This window comes from Saccopteryx bilineata, chromosome 2 (genome assembly GCF_036850765.1).
Source record: "Saccopteryx bilineata isolate mSacBil1 chromosome 2, mSacBil1_pri_phased_curated, whole genome shotgun sequence".
In the NCBI taxonomy this organism is placed as follows: Eukaryota; Metazoa; Chordata; class Mammalia; order Chiroptera; family Emballonuridae; genus Saccopteryx; species Saccopteryx bilineata.
This window is the reverse complement of record NC_089491.1, coordinates 98,488,770-98,508,978: the sequence shown is the minus strand read 5'-3', so window position 1 is coordinate 98,508,978 and position 20,209 is coordinate 98,488,770. Positions and strand designations below refer to the sequence as shown.

The 20,209-nt window shown below is 42.6% G+C and overlaps 1 protein-coding gene across 5 annotated transcripts in view; it reads left to right on the top strand.

The window, feature by feature from the left end:
- ZNF484 (zinc finger protein 484) overlaps positions 1 to 20,209 on the top strand; it is a 77,520-nt gene that overhangs the window by 16,197 nt on the left and 41,114 nt on the right. For 3 of the 5 annotated variants that reach the window (XM_066257448.1, XM_066257445.1, XM_066257446.1), the window contains exons 3-5: positions 3,976 to 4,102; positions 4,386 to 4,481; positions 15,941 to 18,280. In XM_066257448.1, coding sequence (XP_066113545.1) covers positions 3,976 to 4,102; positions 4,386 to 4,481; positions 15,941 to 18,270 — 2,553 coding nt within the window. In that variant the 3' untranslated portion in view covers positions 18,271 to 18,280. Of the gene's footprint in view, positions 1 to 3,975; positions 4,103 to 4,385; positions 4,482 to 15,940; positions 19,500 to 20,209 lie in introns of those variants that run through there. The other 2 variants (XM_066257449.1, XM_066257444.1) reach the window with 1 other exon arrangement.

The window sequence follows — 20,209 nt, the reverse complement described above, 5'->3', positions numbered from 1 at the left end:
CATCAACTCCCATATGTGCCTTGACCAGGCAAGCCCAGGGTTTCGAACCGGCGACCTCAGCATTCCAGGTCGACGCTTTATCCACTGCGCCACCACAGGTCAGGCTCTCATTGACTTTTTAAAGGAGGGTTGATTTTTATATTATCCATAGTCTTGCCCTGGCTGGTTGGCTCAGTGGTAGAGTGTTGATACAGCGTGTGGATGTCCCATGTTTGATTCCCAGTGAGGGCACACAGGAGAAGTGAACATCTGCTTCTTCTCACCTCACTTTCCCCCTTCTTTCTCTCTCTTCTCCTCCTGTAACTCAGTTGGAGTGAGTTGGCCCTGGGTGCTGAGGATGGCTCCATGGCATCTGTCTTAGGTGCTAAGAAGAGCTCAGTTGCTGAGCAATGGAGCAACACCCCAGATGGGCAGAGCATCGTCCCCTAGTGGGCTTGCCTGGTGGATCCTGGTCAACATGCATGTGGGAATCTGTCTCCTCCTCCCCTTCTCTCACTAAATAAAAAATAAGAATAAAAATAAAAAATTTAAAATATCCATAGCCTTGTCCCTGGCCGGTTTGCTCAGTGGTAGAATGTCAGCCTGGCATGTGGAAGTCCCGGGTTCGATTACCAGCCAGGGCACACAGGAGAAGCACCCATCTCCTTCTCTACCCTTTCCCCTTTCCTCTCTCTCTCTATCTGTCTCTTCACCTCCCGCAGCCAAGGCTCCACTGGAGCAAAGTTGGCCTGGGCACTGAGGATGTCTCCATGGCCTCCACCTCAGGTGCTGGAATGGCTCCGGTTGCAGTGGAGTGACACCCCAGATGGGCAGAGCATCGCCCCTTAGTGGGCATGCCGGGTGGATCCACGTCGTGGACATGTGGGAGTCTGTCTCTCTGCCTCCCTGCTTCTCACTAAAGAAAAATACAAAAAAATATATATGTATCCATAGTCTTATATATTTCTTTAAGCCTGACCAGGTAGTGGCACAGTGGATGGAGCGTCGGACTGGGACACGAAGGACCCATGTTTGAAACCCCAAAGTCACTGGCTTGAGTGCGGGTTCATCCAGGTGAGCACGGGCTCAGCAGCTTGAGTGCAAGGTCACTGGCTTGAGTGTAGGATCATAGACATGACTCCATGGTTGCTGCCTTGAGCCCAAAGGTCACTGGGTTGAGTCCAAGGTTACTAGCTTGAGCAAGAGGTCACTCATCCTGCTGTAGCCCCTTAGTCAAGGCACATATGAGAAAGCAATCAATGAAGAACTAAGTAGCCACAACAAAGAAGTGATGCTTCTCATCTCTCTCCCTTCCTGTCTGTCTGTCCCTACCTGTCCCTCTCTCTGTTAAAAAAAAAAAAAAAAAAAAAAAAAAAAATATATATATATATATATATTTACCCTACCCTGGCTGGATAGCTTAGTTGGTTAGGGCATCATCTTGAAACACAGAGGTGGCCAGTTCAATCCCCAGTCGGGGCACATACAGGAGCAGATCAGTGTTCCTTTCTCTACCTCTCTCTCCAAAATCAATGAAACAGACTTTTAAAATATTATATATACGTCTTTGTGCTTTGCATTTTAACTTTTAAAAGTAAATATTTTGAATGCTAGGAAAGTTATATGTATTTTTACTCAAATAGTTCTTTTGAAGCTTCATAGAAAAGACAGCTGTCTGCTCTCTTACCCCTCAAATCCCAGTTTCTCAAAGGTAATCACTGTGATCTCAATTAAACTAATTCTTGAGTATTTACTTTCATATGTCTAAATAACATTTATATTGGTACATTTTGACTTTCAGTTTTAGGTAGTATCTATTAAACTCTATTTCAGACACTTAGGCCCTCAACAATCACTCACACATTTCTTATGTCCTCTCCTACTATTATAGGTATATTATAATTTGGGGTAAATTAATAGGTTTTATTTATTATTGTGGTTAATTTAGTTATATTAAAAGCTGAACCATTTACTTTACCTTTTGTGAACTGCTTTTTGTTTTACCTGGAATTAACAATTGTTTGGTTTAATAAACTTTCATTTTGTATATCTATATTATCTACATCTATATATCACTAATTCAAATCCATATTCTTCCCAAGTATATAAATATCTTCTCAGTATGTTAAAACATAATAGATAATAACAGTAATGGTAACGACAAAAGCTAATATTGTGCTTTCTATATGATAGGCACTATAATTACTTTTTCTTTTTATTAACTAATATAATCACAACCCCTATGAGGTATCTATAACCATTATTCTTATTTTACAGAGGAGGAAACAGATTAACACAGAGGTTAAGTAACTTGCCCAAGTACTCACCGCTAGTAAATGTGAGGTTTGGAGCAAAACACAGGCAGTTTGGCTTCAGGATATAGACTGTTTCTGTTCTTTAAAGAAACTTCTCTTGGATCTTTGACCTGCTCATAGTGGCTTTCTTTCATTCTTTTTTCTTTTTATTTTCCAAGTGAGAGGAGGGGACATAGAGAGACAGACTTTCACATGCTCCCCAAGTGGGACATACCTGGCAACCCCTATCTGGGGCTGATGCTCTGCCCATCTGGGGCCATGCTTGCAACTGAGCTATTTTTAGCACCCAAGCTGGAGGCTCGACGAAGCCATCCTTAGCACTGGGGGCTGATGTGCTCAAACCAGTCAAGCCATGGCTGTGGGAGGGGAAGCGAGAGAGAAAGAGAGAGAGAAAAGGTAAAGGTGTGGAGAAGCAAATGTTGTTTGTCCTGTGTGCCCTGACCAGAATCAAACCCAGGACATCCACATACTGGGCCAACGTTCTACCACTGAGTCAACTGGCCAGGGCCTTAGTCAACTTTTTATTATTATTTTTTTAATTTTTAATTTTTATTTATTTATTCATTTTAGAGAGGAGAGGGAGAGACAGAGAGAGAGAAGGGGGGGAGGAGCTGGAAGCATCAACTCCCATATGTGCCTTGACCAGGCAAGCCCAGGGTTTCGAACCGGCAACCTCGGCATTTTCAGATCGACTCTTTATCCACTGCGCCACCACAGGTCAGGCTAACAACATTTTAAAAGAAAGAGTTGAGACTGCTTACCTGGAGGCAGAGGCAGAGGCGGAGGCAAAGGTGCAGTGCTTGAACAGTAAAATAGCTTCTAGGTACCCGTTTACCTCGAGTTTCTTTTCCTCTATGCTACACTTATGAAAATCAAACCTAAAGACTGAATTTGTACAAATGAAAACAATAACAGGTAAGAGGAGGGGAGATCATGAGGCAGACTCCTGCCAGCATCCCCATCTGGAGCTGGTGCTTGAGTACCAAGCTATTTTTAGCACCTGAGGCTGATGCACTCTAACTGAGCCGCCTTGAACAAATTGAGCCATTGGCTGCAGGAGAGGAAGAGGGAAAGAAGGGGGAGAGGATAGGAGAGAAGCAGATGGTTGCTTCTCCCCCTGATTGAGAATTGAACCTGGGACGTCCACACTCTGGGTCAATGCTCTATCCACTGAGCCACCGGCCAGGGCCTATGCACACATTTTTATCCAACCAACAATAAAGGACATGTTGAAGCATAAAAAATTAAAAAAAAAATAAAAGAGTTGACTTACTTGTTTATTGAATGCAAAATGGATGGCATAATATATACATATACATAATAATATATATACATAAAAATATATATGTATATATATTTACATGAAATGTTAATGAAGTATAGTATACACAGAAAAGGATGCACAAATCAGGTGTACACAGCTTATTAATTTTCACAGAGTATTCTTTTATAATCAGCACATAGGTAAAAACAAAATAACAAAAACCCAGAATATTATAAGTACCACAGAAAGGATGGTGTAATATTTTAAATAAGATTTATTTTATTCCTTCATACAGGTGTTTATTGGAAACCTGCTATATTGTATCATGTTAAAAATTATTAAAAGTAAGTTCCTAAGTATTTTGTTGCCATTCTGCAATTTTGATTCTTTACAGTGAGTGGGAATGTGTGTTTACAGGGATCAGTGTCATTCAAGGATGTAACTATAGCCTTCAGCAAGGAGGAGTGGCAACAGCTGGACCTTGCTCAGAAAAGCCTGTACAGGAATGTAACACTGGAAAACTATTTCAACCTGATTGCAGTGGGTAAGCACAGCTCGGGTGGGGATAAGGCTGTACTGAATTGTGTATATATTTTTAGTAGAATTTCTGAAATCTGCGGGATTTCTGAGGTATGTGGGGCTGCTAAATCTGTCAGACCTGTGAAGTGAAGTGTGTAATAGTTTTGTCCATGTTCTTTCCTGTGTTTTTAATAATCTCTTCTGGGTATTATGAATATGCTTCTGTTCCCTGTGAGTTTTCCAAAAAGTAAATGAAATAGTTCATCATATGGCTTCAGACCAAGTCTTCTATCATTTCCTGTTAATAGGGTGTCAAGTTCCAAAACCAGGAGTCGTTTTCAACATGGAACAAGAGGAAAACCCATGCATATTGGATAGTAAACTCTCAAGTCCGAGCTGTGTGGGTGAGTACAGAAACATGAGCGTGTGTGACAGTGTGACTGAGTCACGGTCAGAACATCAGAGGCTGACAACATTGCAATGCAATTAATATGGCATTTTTGTAACATTCTAAGATTTTGGAACTACATGAATATAGTTAGTTCCTTGCATATCTAACTGCTATTCCCACTTTAAAGCCTCTTTTCATATCAGTGTCTTCTTTGCTTATTTTTTTAGGAGAGACTATACTGAAAATAACTAGATATAGGGTCTTTTTTTTGCTTTTCCTCTCCTTTCTCTATTATTTTTTTCCTATATTTAAAATTTATTTGATTTTGCAGAGAGAAGAGACAGAGGGACAGGGAATGAGAAGTATAAACTCATAGTTGCTTCACTTTAGTTGTTCATTGATTGATTGCTTTTGTATGTCCCTTGATCGGGCAAGCCAAAGGTTTTGAACTGTCAACCTCAGCATTCCAGGTCAATGCTCTATCTAGTGTGCCACCACAGGTTGGCTTCTCTAACATTTTTATTCTTTTTTCCTCCATCAAAAAAATTTCTAGCCTGACCAGGTGGTGGCGCAGTGGATAGAGCGTCAGACTGGGATGCGGAGGACCCAGGTTCGAGACCCCGAGGTCGCCAGCTTCAGTGCAGGCTCATCTGGTTTGAGCAAAGCTCACCAGCTTGGACCCAGGGTCACTGGCTTGAGCAAGGGGTTACTAGGTCTGCTGTAGCCCCACAGTCAAGGCACATATGAGAAAGCAATCAATGAACAACTAATGTGTTTCAACGAAAAACTAATGATTGATGCTTCTCATCTCTTTCCATTCCTATCTGTCTATCCCTATCTGTCCCTCTCTCTGACTCTCTGTCTCTGTAAAAAAAAACAAAAAAAAAAAAACTAAGCTTTAAAAAAACATTTCTAGCAAGTAAAATAACTAAATTTATTCTATACAAGGGGTCGGGAACCTTTTTGGCTGAGAGAGCCATGAACGCCACATATTTTAAAATGTAATTCTGTGAGAGCCTTACAATATGTTTAATACTAAATACAAGTAAATGTGTGCATTTTATGTAAGACCAACACTTTTAAAGTACAATAAGTCTCTGAATTCTTTTTAATAACATTGTTATGCTGTTATATAACATATGATGAATATAAAGTACTTCTTACCATTAATGCGACTTCTGGTGCTGCATGGTCTTGCTGATGGTTTTGTAGTCTGGTTGATACGTGGTGAGGTTAAGCTTCATGCAGGTGTTGAGACTTCCATCCAATAAACGTGATCATAGGTTGGTCTTAATGTTCTTTAGATGTGAGAAAGACTGCTCACATGCATAGGTAGAGCCAAACACTGTCAGTACAGCAATACTCACGCGCAGTGTGTGGTATGTGACGGGAAGTGCGTTCCAAGTTTTGACAATCAGCTGGTCCATGGGTTGAAGTTTTTTTACTTCTCCCCACTTGTGTTTGCTCGCCAACTCTGCTTGCTGTCGTGCAAGTCTTTTCAAATCTTCATTCGTGACTTGGACTTATTCACCCACATGTCAGAGGCCTTCAAGTCAGCAGCTTATAGCTCAAAATCTCTGATGTGGACATCGGGGATGTAACTCAGGTTGGCGCTGTCCACTGTACATTCTTGTCGATGGGTGATGAACTTAAAAAGACGTGTGCTCTCATGAAATTCTCCAAAGCGCACTTTGAATGACTGCAGGAGATTAGATGTGAAGCCTGCTAGCTGCTGGAGATCAAGATGTTGAGCAGGGTCCCTTGCTGTGCATGCATCTTTAAACTCTCCCAGTTTTTCTAAGTGTAGTAAACAACCTGTTTCTTTTTTTTTTTTTTTTTTGTATTTTTCTGAAGCTGGAAATGGGGAGAGACAGTCAGACAGACTCCCGCATGCGCCCGACTGGGATCCACCTGGCATGCCCACCAGGGGGCGACGCTCTGCCCACCAGGGGGCGATGCTCTGCCCCTCTGGGGCATCGCTCTGTTGTGACCAGAGCCACTCTAGCGCCTGGGGCAGAGGCCAAGGAGCCATCCCCAGCGCCGGGGCCATCTTTGCTCCAATGGATCCTCGGCTGCAGGAGGGGAAGAGAGAGACAGAGAGGAAGGAGAGGGGGAGGGGTGGAGAAGCAAATGGGTGCCTCTCCTGTGTGCCCTGGCCGGAATCGAACCCGGGACTTCTGCACGCCAGGCCGACGCTCTACCACTGAGCCAACCTGCCAGGGCCAAACAACCTGTTTCAATGTCAGCAATAAAGAGTTCCAGCTTGTTTTCAAATACAAACACTGCTTGTTGAAGGGATAAGACTGTATTTCCAACGCCTTGCATTTTCACATTGAGCTGGTTCAGATATTCAGTCATGTCTATGAGATAGTAGAACTTCAGGAGCCACTCAGTGTTAGCTAACTCAGGATGCTCGATGTTTTTCATTTCAAGAAAAGTCCGGCCTGACCTGTGGTGGCGCAGTGGATAAAGCATCGACCTGGAAATGCTGAGGTCGCCGGTTCGAAACCCTGGGCTTGCCTGGTCAAGGCACATATGGGAGTTGATGCTTCCAGCTCCTCCCCCTTCTCTCTCTCTGTCTCTCCTCTCTCTCTCTGTCTCTCCTCTCTAAAATGAATAAAAATAAAAAATTAAAAAAAAAAAAAAAAAAAAAGTCCGAATTTCGCTCAGACAAGCCGCGAAACGGCTGAGCACCTTCCCTCTTGACAACCAATACACATTGCTGTGCAGAAGCAGACCAGGATAATTATTCCCTTCATCCAGCAGTGTTTTAAACTGGCGATCATTTAAAGCTCGGGCAACAGTAAAGCTGACCACCCAAACGACCAACGACATCACCTCACCGAGCTGTTCGCCACACATCTGAGCACAAAGCGACTCCTGATATAGGATGCAGTGAAAACATAGAATGGGTCTCTTTCCATGTTCACAAAGAAGCGCTACGAATCCTCTGTTTTTCCCCACTATGCATAGAGCACCATCAGTACACACCAAAATACGTTTATCCATCAGTAGATATTTTTCTTTAGCGAACTCAGTGAAAGACTTGAATAAATCCTCCCCTCGTGTTGTCTCTTTCATAGGCAAAACAGCAAAACTTTCCTCACGTAGTGTGTCACTGACAGCATACCTTGCAATCATGCGGAACTGGGATAAATGGCTTACGTCTGTTGACTCATCCAAAGCGAGAGAAAAGAATGGTGCTGCATTTATGTCCTTCACTTGTGTTGCCTCAATTTGATTTGCCATCATGATGGTACAATCGTGAACAGTTCTTGCCGACGGAGGCATGTCTTTTATTCGTTTATCTTGTCTTTATTTGAAAAGTTTTCAGAAAGTTCATTGGCAACATCAAGCTTGAATATTTTGACATACTCCCCATCTGTGAATGGTTTTCCATTTCTCACAATTGCTAAAGCACCAGCAAAGCTAGCCGAATTCCAGTCACCTTGTTGGGTCCAAACACGGAGTTGCTGCTGGCTAGCTTGCAGTCTGCACAGTAGCTCTTGACATGCTTTCTTCCTGCTGTCCCCCGCTGGATATTTTGATGCAAATGTAGTATGACGTGTGTTGAAGTGCTGCTTTATATTTGACTGTTTCATCAATGCAACTTTATATTGCATATTAGACACAGGGCAGAACCTGCTCTCTTCACAAAGGCAAATTCCTCTGTCCATTCTTGCTGAAAAGTACAATACTCCTCATCTTTTTTCTTTTAGCCATCTTCTTCGTCAAAAGGGTTTCTGCAATTAGCTAGCTGACTACTTGATTGAGAGGAGGGAAGTTTACTTCCTGACCTCATAACAACCCGTGTACATTATGCATTATCCAATAAAAATTTGGTGTTGTCCCAGAGGACAGCTGTGATTGGCTCTAGCCACCTGCAACATGAACATGAGCAGTAGAAAATGAATGGATTGTAATACATGAGAATGTTTTATATTTTTAACGTTATTATTATTTTTTATTAGAGATTTGTCTGTGAGCCAGATGCAGCCATCAAAAGAGCCACATCTGGCTTGCGAGCCATAGGTTCCCAACCCCTGGTCTATACTTATATATGGTTATATGCATACATGACAAGTTCAGAGACCCCACATACTGGAGAGGTTCAGTGATAGAAAGGGGGATTGAAGGACATAAGACATTCTGAGGTAAGGGTGAGCGCACCTTAGGGCTTCAAAGGGTCACTAAAAAATGATAAGAAGAGTATATATGTTTAGTAAATACAGGTTTTCCCTGCATATGGGGGTATCAAAAGGTTATTGCTGATAAGATCTTAATATGGGTAAATCTTAGTATGGTTAATCCAATTTTTCTAGGCAGTTAAAGTGGGGGAGGACAGTAGTTTCTTCTGAGCTTGTGGCTAAAGTTGGCTTTAGCTCAAAACAATCTGCATACCACAGAGGTGCATCTTAGGGCGACTCATTCGGGACCCCCCACAGTACCCTCCTCTGAAATGTCTTTGGAGGTTCACATTCCAGAATTTGTGTTGGTTTTACGTTCTAGAGGTTGTTCTGTAGCTCATTAAATCAGTCTCAGTCTTCAGTTAAAGAGTTGTGTTTTATTTCTGGAGGCAGTAATTCAGGTGGGCTTCCAAAGTTAAGCTATTGGTGTAAGCCAGGGGTTCCCAAACTACAGCCCGCGGGCCACATGCGGCCCCCTGAGGCCATTTATCCGGCCCCTGCCGCACTTCCAGAAGAGGCACCTCTTTCATTGGTGGTCAGTGAGAGGAGCATAGTTCCCATTGAAATACTGGTCAGTTTGTTGATTTAAATTTACTTATTCTTTATTTTCAATATTGTATTTGTTCCCATTTTGTTTTTTTACTTTAAAATAAGATATGTGCAGTGTGCATAGGGATTTGTTCATAGTTTTTTTTATAGTCCGGCCCTCCAACGGTCTGAGGGATAGTGAACTGGCCCCCTGTGTAAAAAGTTTGGAGACCCCTGGTGTAAGCCGTTATGTAGTTAATAAGAGGCATCTCTATGAAAAAGAAAAAGAAAAAGAAAAAGAAAAGGTTGCCTGACCAGTGGTGGCGCAGTGGATAGGGTATCTACCTGGGACTGTGAATCCCCTGATTTGAAACCCTACGGTCTCCAACTTGAGCATTGGCTCATCTGGTTTGAGTGCAGGTTCACCATCTTTAGCGCAGGTCACTGGCTTGAGCAATGGGTCACTCGCTCTGCTGTAGCCCTCTGGTCAAGGTACATATAAGAAAGCAATCAATGAACAACTAAGGTGCTGCAACTACAAGTTGATGCTTCTCATCTCTCTCTCTTTCTTTCTTTCTCTCTCTCTCTCTCTCTTTCTCACACACATACACACACACAAGTAAAAGAAGAAGAAAGAAAAGGTTAATTTTTCACACAGGCTATAATCCCAATTTTTGCGTTCTGAAGGCAGACAGTCAAGAAGATTTCTAGATGTGTGTCTCGAATCGTCTTCAGATGCAGAGTCAGGCTGTGACCATCTGATTGTTCTGGTTGGCAGTTTGAATTTCTCTGGTGATATTTTTGCAGCAGACATAATGATTGTCCATAAGTGAGCTGTTGTGATTTCTCTGAACTCTACATCAAGTTGTCCAACGTTAGCTTCTAGGGCTTTGGAAAAGGGCAGTTTTAGTTCTCAAAGATTCCAAGTCCAAGGATGGAAAAATGAAAATGCTAGTTTGGAGGGTTGCAGCCAAATATTTAAGGAAACTAGAACAGTTTAGAATCAGATCCAGTTTATAGGTATAAAATTAAAAAAAGAAGAGAAAAGAAAACCTCAAAAGACAATGAACAGGCCCTGGCCAGTTGGCTCAGTGGTAGAGTGTCGGCCTGGCGTGCAGAATTCCCAGGTTCGATTCCCGGCCAGGGCACACAGAAGAGGCGCCCATCTGCTTCTCCACCCCTCCCCCTCTCCTTCCTCTCTGTCTCTCTCTTCCCCTCCTGCAGCCGAGGCTCCATTGGAGCAAAAGATGGCGGGGCGCTGGGGATGGCTCCTTCGCCTCTGCCCTCAGGCGCTAGAGTGGCTCTGGTCCTGACAGAACAACGCCCTGGATGGGCAGAGCATCGCCCCCTGGTGGGCGTGCCGGGTGGATCCCGGTCGGGCGCATGTGGAAGTCTGTCTGCCTCCCCATTTCCAGCTTTAGAAAAATACAAAAAAAAAAAAAAAAAAAAAAAAGACAATGAACAGTACAAGAATGTAATATCCATAAAAGTATATTATAGTTTTTATTGCACCAGTTATTCTTTCTCAAATCATTCCCATTTTTACCAATAATAACCAAATTAAGACTAACTTGTTTATAAAATACAGTAAGTCTAGTTTCTATAAACTTGTGCTAGTTATTTATATAGGAGCAGCAAGAATAGTATTTAACCACATAAGCACTTTTAAAATCTGCTTTTTGGGGATTTTTATAAGGAATTTCTAGATTGACCATAAAAAGGCCTTTTGAGGCCTTGGCTGGTTGCTCAGTGGTAGAGCGTCAGCCCAACGTGTGGAAGTCCTGGGATTGATTCCTGGTCAGGGCACACAGGAGAAGCAACCACCTACTTCTCTTTCCCTCTATCTCTACCCCCCCCTTCCCCTCCTGCAGCCATGGCTTGATTGGTTTGAGCACATCAGCCAGGGCACTGAGGATAGCTCCATGGAGCCTCTGCCTCAGGCACTAAAAATAGCTCAGTTGCAAGCATGGCCCCAGATGAGCAGAGCATTGGCCCAGACAGGTTTGCCAGGTGGATCCAGTTGGGCTGTGTGTGGGAATCTTTCTATCTCCCTCCTCTTACTTGGAAAAGAAGGAAAAGAAAGCAAAAACAAAAAATAAAGACAAAAGCAAAAAGTGGCTGTGATTTCACTGCCACTGGAATGGAAGGCATCTTTCAGGTCTAGAACTGAAAACCAGTTGCTGTCCCCTGGAATGTTGTTGATCAGGGTATATGGATTCGGGACTGTGGGGTGTTTATCTTGAACTATTTCATTAATAGCTCTCAAGTCCTACACAAAGCAGTACTCCTGTGACTGGGGTTTCTTTTTTGGCAAAATCAGGGTATTGTAAGGTGACTGGCAAGGTCTGATTAGTCCATATTCTAGGAAGCTCTGAATGATTGGTTTAATTCCTTTTGTGTGTGTGTGCGTGTCTGTGTGACAGAGATAAAAGAGAGAGACAGAGAGAGGGACAGATAGGGACAGACAGAAAGGGAGAGAAATGAGAAGCATCAATTCTTCATTGTGGCTCCTTAGTTCATTGATTGCTTTCTCATATGTACCTTGATGGGGGGTGACAGCAGAGCAAGTGACCCCCCTTGCTCAAGTCAGCAACCTTGGGCTCAAGTCAGAGACCTTGAGCTTTAAGCCAGCAACCTTTGGGCTCAAGCCAGCAACCATGGGGTCATGTCAGTGATCCCATGCTTACGCCAGCGTCCCTGTGCTCAACCTGGTGACCTTGGAGTTTCGAACCTGGGTCCTCTGCATCCCAGTACAATGCTCTATCCACTGCACCACTACCTGGTCAGGCTTGGTTTAATTCCTTTTAAAGCTTCCCACTTCAGGGGATACTGCTTTCTATGTGGTTTCCTAACCCCTGGTCTGAGCTCTACAACAATTGGCAGTGCCCCTTTGGCTCATCCCAGTGGGCCAGATGCTGGTTATTTATATAGGAGCAGCAAATGTAGGAGTTTACCTGTTCTCGGAGTTCCGCCAGGTAGGTCTCTTCACCACCGTGAGCAGCCTTTGTTGCCCAAGGCTTTGTGGTTATCTGCCAGGCCTGCTCCGGTAGAACCTGGAGATGTAACCATTGTTCCTCAGAAACAAAGGTTATCTGAGCCCTTAGCTTGGCTAACAAGTCCCATCCTAACAGCAGTTTCAGGCATTCAGGGATGTAAAGAAACTTGTGGCTTAACATGGAGTCCGCGATGACACATTCCTGCAGTTTTAGGAAAAACTGACTTTTCTTCTGAAACCCCAGTCACAGTCACAGCCTGCTTAGATGCCTTTGTTACAGGAGTGTTGACTACTGAGTATATAGCCCTTGGGTCTAATAAAAAATCTATAGACTTGCCCCCCACCATTAGTGGTACCCGAGCCTCCTGGGGGTAACATTGGTGGGTCACCACGGCGACAGTCTCAGGGCCCTATCAGTCATGAGGGTTGCCGCCTTTCCCTAAACAGACCCCAGCTTCCTCAGCACCAGATCTCTTTCCCCTATTGGGGCACTCAGCCTTCCAGTGTCCTTTCTGCTTACAGTATGCACATTGATCCTTCTCATGCCGGCTTTGGGCCCCTCTCGTCTCTTGCCTTTGCTCCCTTTTATTCCAGTGAACATTTTCTGTTGCCTGAGTGGCAAATACTGTGGCTACCTGTGCTTTCCTATGTTCCTTTCCATTAATAGTTTTGAATGCAATGTTTACTAGTTGAGAGGGGTTTATGTAATGTTTAAAGTTTTAAGCTTTGTGTATTCAGCATTTGTTAGTAAACAATCCGGGCCTGGCTGGTTGGCTCAGTGGTAGAGTGTTGGCTCAGTGTGTGGCTGTCCCAGGTTCAATTCCCAGTCAGGGCACACAGGAGAAGTGCCCATCTGTTTCTCCACCCCTCCCCCTACCCTGTCTCTTTATCTCTTTCTTCCCCTCCCGCAACCATGGCTTGATTGGAGAGAGTTGGCTCCGGGCACTGAGGATGGCTCCATGGCCTCCGCTTCAGGTGCTAAGAAGAGCTTGGTTTGGAGCAACGGAGCAACACCCCAGATGGGCAGAGCATCGCCCCTTAGTGGGCTTGCTGGGTGGATCCTGGTCAGGGTGCATGCAGGAGTCTGTCTCTGCCTACCCCCCTCACTGAATAAAAAAAAAAAGAAAAATTAAGAGAAAAAAGAACAATCTGTGCCAATTAAGTATGAGTAGCTCAAAATATCAGATCTTTGTTTTTTCTTTAAAGGAAAAGAGAATTTTTCTAGAGTTCTGCTGAGACTTCAGATTAGTTTTTAGAGCATAGAAACCTAAATGACCCATGAAGAACAACAGATTTTGAATAGGGATTCAAAATCTGTCCAGAGGATTAAAAATATGAAGCTTAATGGGAAAGAGGAAAAGACTATATCTTTGGGTTTAGTAATAAAATAGACCAGTGGAAAGATAGCTTGCATATACACGTCATTGGTCTGATTTTAACTCTGCATTTTATTGGATGAGTAATTGGATTATTTGTGACAGAGGAATTATATATATAATTAAACTTTTATCACAGGAACAACATTTTTACATAGAATATTGTTGGTAGTAATGTAAACAATATCAGACATAGCAATGGGTTTCTTAGCTAAAGAAAGTAAAAGGTTGCAAAAGATCAAAATTTACATTTAGAAATCCAGTGTTGCCTAACCTGTGGTGGTGCAGTGGATAAAGACTTGACCCAGAATGCTGGGGTCACCAGTTCGAAGCCCCGGGCTTGCCCGGCCAAGGCACATACTGGAGGCAACTACAAGTTGATGCTTCCCACTCCTCCTCCCCTTTCTCTCTCTCTCTCCTTTCTCTAACATCAACAAATAAAAATCTTAAAAAAAAATAAAAGAAAGCCAGTGTTAGATGTATTAGATGTCATTAATATTTGTGATTAAATATGGAATATAACAGTTAAAGAGTGCATTTGGAGTCATAAAAATGCCTTAGAAACAAAATAAATATGAGATTAGTCTGTATCTATATTCAAGAATTTTAGTAGAATAAGATGATAGTATAATCTAGTTTTTACATAAATATTTACTGAGACTCTATTACAGAATTTGGAATATTAATGATTCTTATTCTGGGCAACAGTGGTATATTGGAGTAAAGCCAAGCTCTTGTCACTAAGAAACATGACAGTTCCAGTGTGAGTGGTACAGGTCTGCTAGGCAACTGCTTTCCACAGCCACTCAGGGACAAAGTTTCTGGAAAGTTACTGCACCACCATCCTCTAGAGCAGGGGCTGGCGAACAGACCCAGAGTAAATATTTTTAGCTTTGTGAGCCATATGATTGCTGTTATAACTACTCATTTCTGCAGTTACAGCCCCAGAGTATATATAGATAAATGCATCAACGAATGGACATGACTGTTTCATTAAAAACTTTCTAGACACACAAACTTGATTTTCATATAATTTCCGTGTCATAAAGTATTATTTTTCTTTTGGTCTTTTTTCAATCATTCAAAAATATAAAATCTTTTCTTGTCTTTTGAGTAGAGGCCTGGATTTAGCCTGAGGGTTGTAATTTTCTACCCTCTGCCCAGGGCATTGCCAGCTGCATAGATTTGGGTACTGCCAGCCTGGAATAGAGCCTGCAGGAAAAAAAGTTGTGGTAGACATACCCGGTTCCTTAAGATCTTGGCCTTGTCACAACACAAATAAATTTTAATTCCCTGTAATTGGTAAGAACTGAATTATTTGCCTTCACATAATGACAAATGACCTGCTATTCTGAGGCAGCCACATGCTTGGCTTTGAGCTTAATATTGTTGAAGGAAGGGAACGGATTTTGATGGACAGCTTTTAGTCTCTGCTTCTGATGAGTTTCTTCTATTATATGCTTCCTATTAGATGCATGTGTCTCTGTACCCCAAACCACAGGTAAAGAATTAAATCCTGGACATCTATATGCATATGGCTAAGTCAGGATGACTGAGGTTACAGTAGTTTTACTATAGACAAATAAGTTGTATTTGGGGAACAGTGGTTAACAGGGAAAAAAGCAGAAAAATTAGCAAGGATGTACAGATCAAGAATAATAAGAATCTTGACTCAGAAATACTTTTTTTTTTTTTGGCAAATTCTGTTGTGTTTTTTTTTAATTTTATTCATTTTAGAGAGGAGAGAGAAAGGGAGAGAGAGAGACAGAGAGGGAGAGAGAGGAGAGAGAGACAGAGAGAGAAGGTGGGGAGGAGCTGGAAGCATCAACTCCCATATGTGCCTTGACCAGGCAAGCCCAGGGTTTTGAACCGGCGACCTCAGCATTTCCAGGTCGATGCTTTATCCACTGCGCCACCACAGGTCAAGCAGAAATACTTCTTTTAAGCCATATGTTTATCCCCTTGTTTTCCTGACACTTTACTTTGTAGTTCTGTTACATACACAGAGCTGACATGCTTCAGTCTGAATCTCATCTCCTACAATTACTAAACATTTGGTTTGAGCAAATTATTTAACTCTTCTTGGTTCAGGTTCCTCGGCTATAAAACAGGGACAATAATAATGCCAACAGCAAATGGTTGGCACATCTAAATGCTATTATTTATTGTACAGTAAATGTAGTATAAATGCTCATTTTGTTAACTAAATATTATCTTATGTATAAATACGTCACTATATGTATATTTATGTATGTTTTATATATTTGTTATATTTATATAGAACTTATTTCTCTGTGTTCACTCTGAATCAACATTATATTTTATTACTTGTATGTTCTGTTAACTGTTCTTTGTATGTTTTATTTATTTTTTCTTTCTTTTGCAGATTGGGATATTGGTTTTGAAACTTCACAACAGGGAATATCTCAAAAAGCTTTAGCCGAGTTTGAGAGAATTCATTCCTTTACAAGAGATGACCCTGATTCCATGTTAGAAGCATGGCATGATAGTGAGCCAACAAGAAGAGATGGGGAACAGCAGAACAGATGTTCAAGTCCCATCGCTCTCGTCAGCCAGGGAGCGCTAGCTCATGAGAGCGACTCTGAATGTAAGGACCCCAGGAAAATAGTGTGCGTAAACACACCCTCTGTTGCTTCAAGAAGAAGGCTACATAACTGTGACTCATTTGGAAAGAGTTCAAAGCCTTCTGTAAGCTTATCCAAATATAATAGAAACAATGCAACAGAAAATCTTGACAAGATTATTAGATGTGGTAATATTTTTACTCATATAAAGTCTTACACAGAAATGAATGCTTGTGAGTGTATTCAATGTAAGATACTTCTGAGTCATAAGCAAGCTCTTATCCAACATCCAGAAATTCTTACTGGGAAGGACCTCTGTGTATTTTCTGATTGTGGAAACATTTTCACCCAGGAGCCACACCTCTTTGCACATGATCATATTTATCTTGAAGACAAACAGAATGAATGCAGCAAATATGAGACAGTCTTCACTCAGAGTTCCTGGTGTGCTATAAATCAGAAAGTTTGTACAGGAGAGAAATCCTATATATGCACTGAATGTGGGAAGGACTTTTCTCTCAAGTCAAACCGTGAGACAAATCATACTCAGGGAAATCACTGTAAATGCATTGAATGTGGAAAAGCCTTTATTCAGGAGTCAGATCTGTTCAGATGCCAAGGAATTCATTCTGGAGAAAAACCCTATAAGTACAGTGAATGTGGGAGAAACATCTCTCAGACTTCAAACTTCAGGGTACGTAAAAAAAATCATAGTGAAGAGAAACACTTTGAATGTACTGAATGTGGAAAAGCCTTCACAAGGAAATCGACCCTAAGCATGCATCAGAAAATTCATACAGGAGAAAAACCGTATGTGTGCACTGAGTGTGGGAAAGCCTTTATCCGGAAGTCACATTTTATTACACATGAGAGAATTCACACTGGAGAGAAACCTTATGAATGCAGCGACTGTGAGAAGTCCTTTATAAAGAAGTCGCAGCTCCACGTGCATCAGCGAATTCACACGGGTGAGAATCCCTTTATGTGCTCAGAATGTGGGAAGGTCTTCACCCACAAAACAAATCTCATTATACACCAGAAAATTCATACTGGAGAAAGACCTTATATCTGTACGGAATGCGGGAAGGCCTTTACTGACAGGTCAAATCTCATAAAGCACCAAAAAATTCATACAGGAGAGAAACCCTATAAATGCAGTGACTGTGGAAAATCATTCACCTGGAAGTCACGGCTCAGAATACATCAGAAATGCCATACTGGAGAGAGACACTATGAGTGTGGAGAATGTGGGAAGGCCTTCATTCAGAAGTCAACACTAAGTGTACACCAGAGAATTCATGGCGGGGAAAGACCCTACGTTTGCACTGAGTGTGGGAAGGCCTTTTTCCACAGGTCACATTTTATCGCTCATGAGAGAATTCACACTGGGGAGAAACCTTACGAATGCACAGACTGTGGGAAATCCTTTACTAAGAAATCACAGCTCCACGTACACCAGCAAATTCACACTGGAGAGAGACCCTACAGATGTGCTGAATGTGGAAAGGCTTTCACTGACAGGTCGAATCTCTTTACGCACCAGAAGATTCATACTGGAGAGAAACCCTTTAAATGTATGGACTGCGGGAAAGCCTTCACCCGAAAGTCAGGCCTCCATATCCATCAGCAATCTCACACCGGAGAGAGACAACATGCATGCAGTGAATGTGGGAAAGCCTTCGCGAGAAAGTCAACGCTGGTTATGCACCAGAGAATTCACACAGGAGAGAAGCCCTATGTTTGTACTGAATGTGGGAAGTCCTTCATCCAGAAATCCCACTTAAATCGACACCGAAGAACCCATACCGGAGAGAAGCCTTATGACTGCAGCAACTGTGGGAAAGCCTTCGTTAAGAAGTCCCAGCTCCATGAGCACCAGCGAACTCACACCGGGGAGAAACCTTACATGTGCGCTGAGTGTGGGAAGGCCTTTACCATCAGATCTAATCTTCTCAAACACCAGAAAATTCATACTCAACAAAAGCCCTATAAATGCAGTGACTCTCGGAACGCGTTAACCTGGAAGACACAACTCAGCCTGCATCAGAAACCTGATGCAGAGGAGGCAGAGCGCCCAGTGCCGCAGCGTGGTGTGGTGATGCAAGGCTGTGACGTGCTACAGCTTCACTAAGAAGCGGGAGGTAACCGAAACCAAATCTCCTGTCCAGGCAGGATGTATAAGTGTCTGGATCACGTAGCTGCAGCTTTGTTACACACGGAGAGAAACTTCGAGAAAGTGTTAAAGCAGTGTGTAATGGTTTTGCTTGGTTATCTGATAGATACTGGCATTGTTAATCTCCTGAAAATACTAGTGAATAGGCAAGGAGATAACTTAACAATCCTTCTTGTCACATTTTGGACGAGCAGCTGTATGAATTCAGAGCAGTTGTTTTCATGCCCTGGGTAGCAAAAATGCTTAGTATTGACCAAAGGTATTTTTTAACCATTAAAGTGCTAAGAAAATTTTTCATTGCCTAAGCACTGCAATGACACTGAAATCAAGGCAAAAGTATAGACAGTTTAGGTCGATAATAAAGAGAAGCCAGAAATTTTTGTGAAAATCGACATTAAAGACACAAAGAAAGAACTCTACCTTTCTTTGGGAAATTACTGTTATTTATTGTTTATGGTATTTATCATTGTGTGAAAAAAAATTTTTTTTTTAATTTTAGTGAGAGGAGGGGAGGCAGAGACAGACTCCTGCATGTGCCCTGACCAGGATCCACCTGGCAAGCCCTGTAGGGGGCAATGCTCTGCTCATCTGGGGCCCTTGTTCTGTTGCAACTGTAGCCATTTTAGCGCCTGAGGCAGAGGCCATGGAGCCATCCTCAGCGCCAGCCAGTGGCCGACTTGCTCTAATTGAGCCTTGGCTGCAGGAGGGGAAGAGAGAGCAAGAGAGATAGAGAAGTGGTGGAGAAGCAGATGGGCACCTCTCCTGTGTGCCCTGACCAGGAATCAAACCCAGGACATCCACATGCTGCCCAGATGCTCTACCACTGAGCCAACTGGCCAGGGCCCCATTCTGTGAAAATTTAGATAAGAAAAATTTAAATACACAATTTGACTTGAGACTGGAAAATCAGAACCACAAGCCTGCCTGAATATTTACAGGCATCTTTAAGTGACCAATATATTCTCTCGTTTATGAATTCCCTGTATGGCAGCAGATAACTGACACCCAAGAGGTGCTCCCAGACTGTATCCCAAAAGTGATCACTCATGTAAGCAACTTGTAAGCCAGTCATGTGACTTATTGACTACGTGTCACCTTATAAACGGACCCTATAATTATGGAACTTTGCCAAAGGTTATGAATCTAGATATCAGCCTTGGATTCTCAGCCTCATCCACAGAAACTTGTACCTTTTTCTTATTTAAAAAAACTGATTTCTGCCCTGGCCGGTTGGCTCAGCGGTAGAGCGTCGGCCTAGCGTGCGGAGGACCCGGGTTCGATTCCCGGCCAGGGCACATAGGAGAAGCGCCCATTTGCTTCTCCACGCCTCCGCCACGCTTTCCTCTCTGTCTCTCCCTTCCCCTCCTGCAGCCAAGGCTCCATTGGAGCAAAGATGGCCCGGGCGCTGGGCATGGCTCTGTGGCCTCTGCCTCAGGCGCTAGAGTGGCTCTGGTCGCAATATGGCGACGCCCAGGATGGGCAGAGCATCGCCCCCTGGGGGGCAGAGCACCGCCCCTGGTGGGCGTGCCGGGTGGATCCCGGTCGGGCGCATGCGGGAGTCTGTCTGACTGTCTCTCCCTGTTTCCAGCTTCAGAAAAATGAAGAAAAAAAAACAAACAAAAAAAAAAAACAAAAAAAAACAAACTGATTTCTGTTTGAAAAAAGAGACAACTTAAGAAGATGGGTTTTGTTTTTTTTTGGTTTTTTGATAATCTTTAATAAAAAAATCAAATACTTCTATTTTTTTTTAAATTATAATTTTATTTTTTTAATGGGGTGACATCAATAAATCAGGATACATATATTCAAAGATAACATGTCCAGGTTATCTTGTCATTCAATTATGTTGCATACCCATCACCCAAAGTCAGATTGTCCTCTGTCACCTTCTATCTAG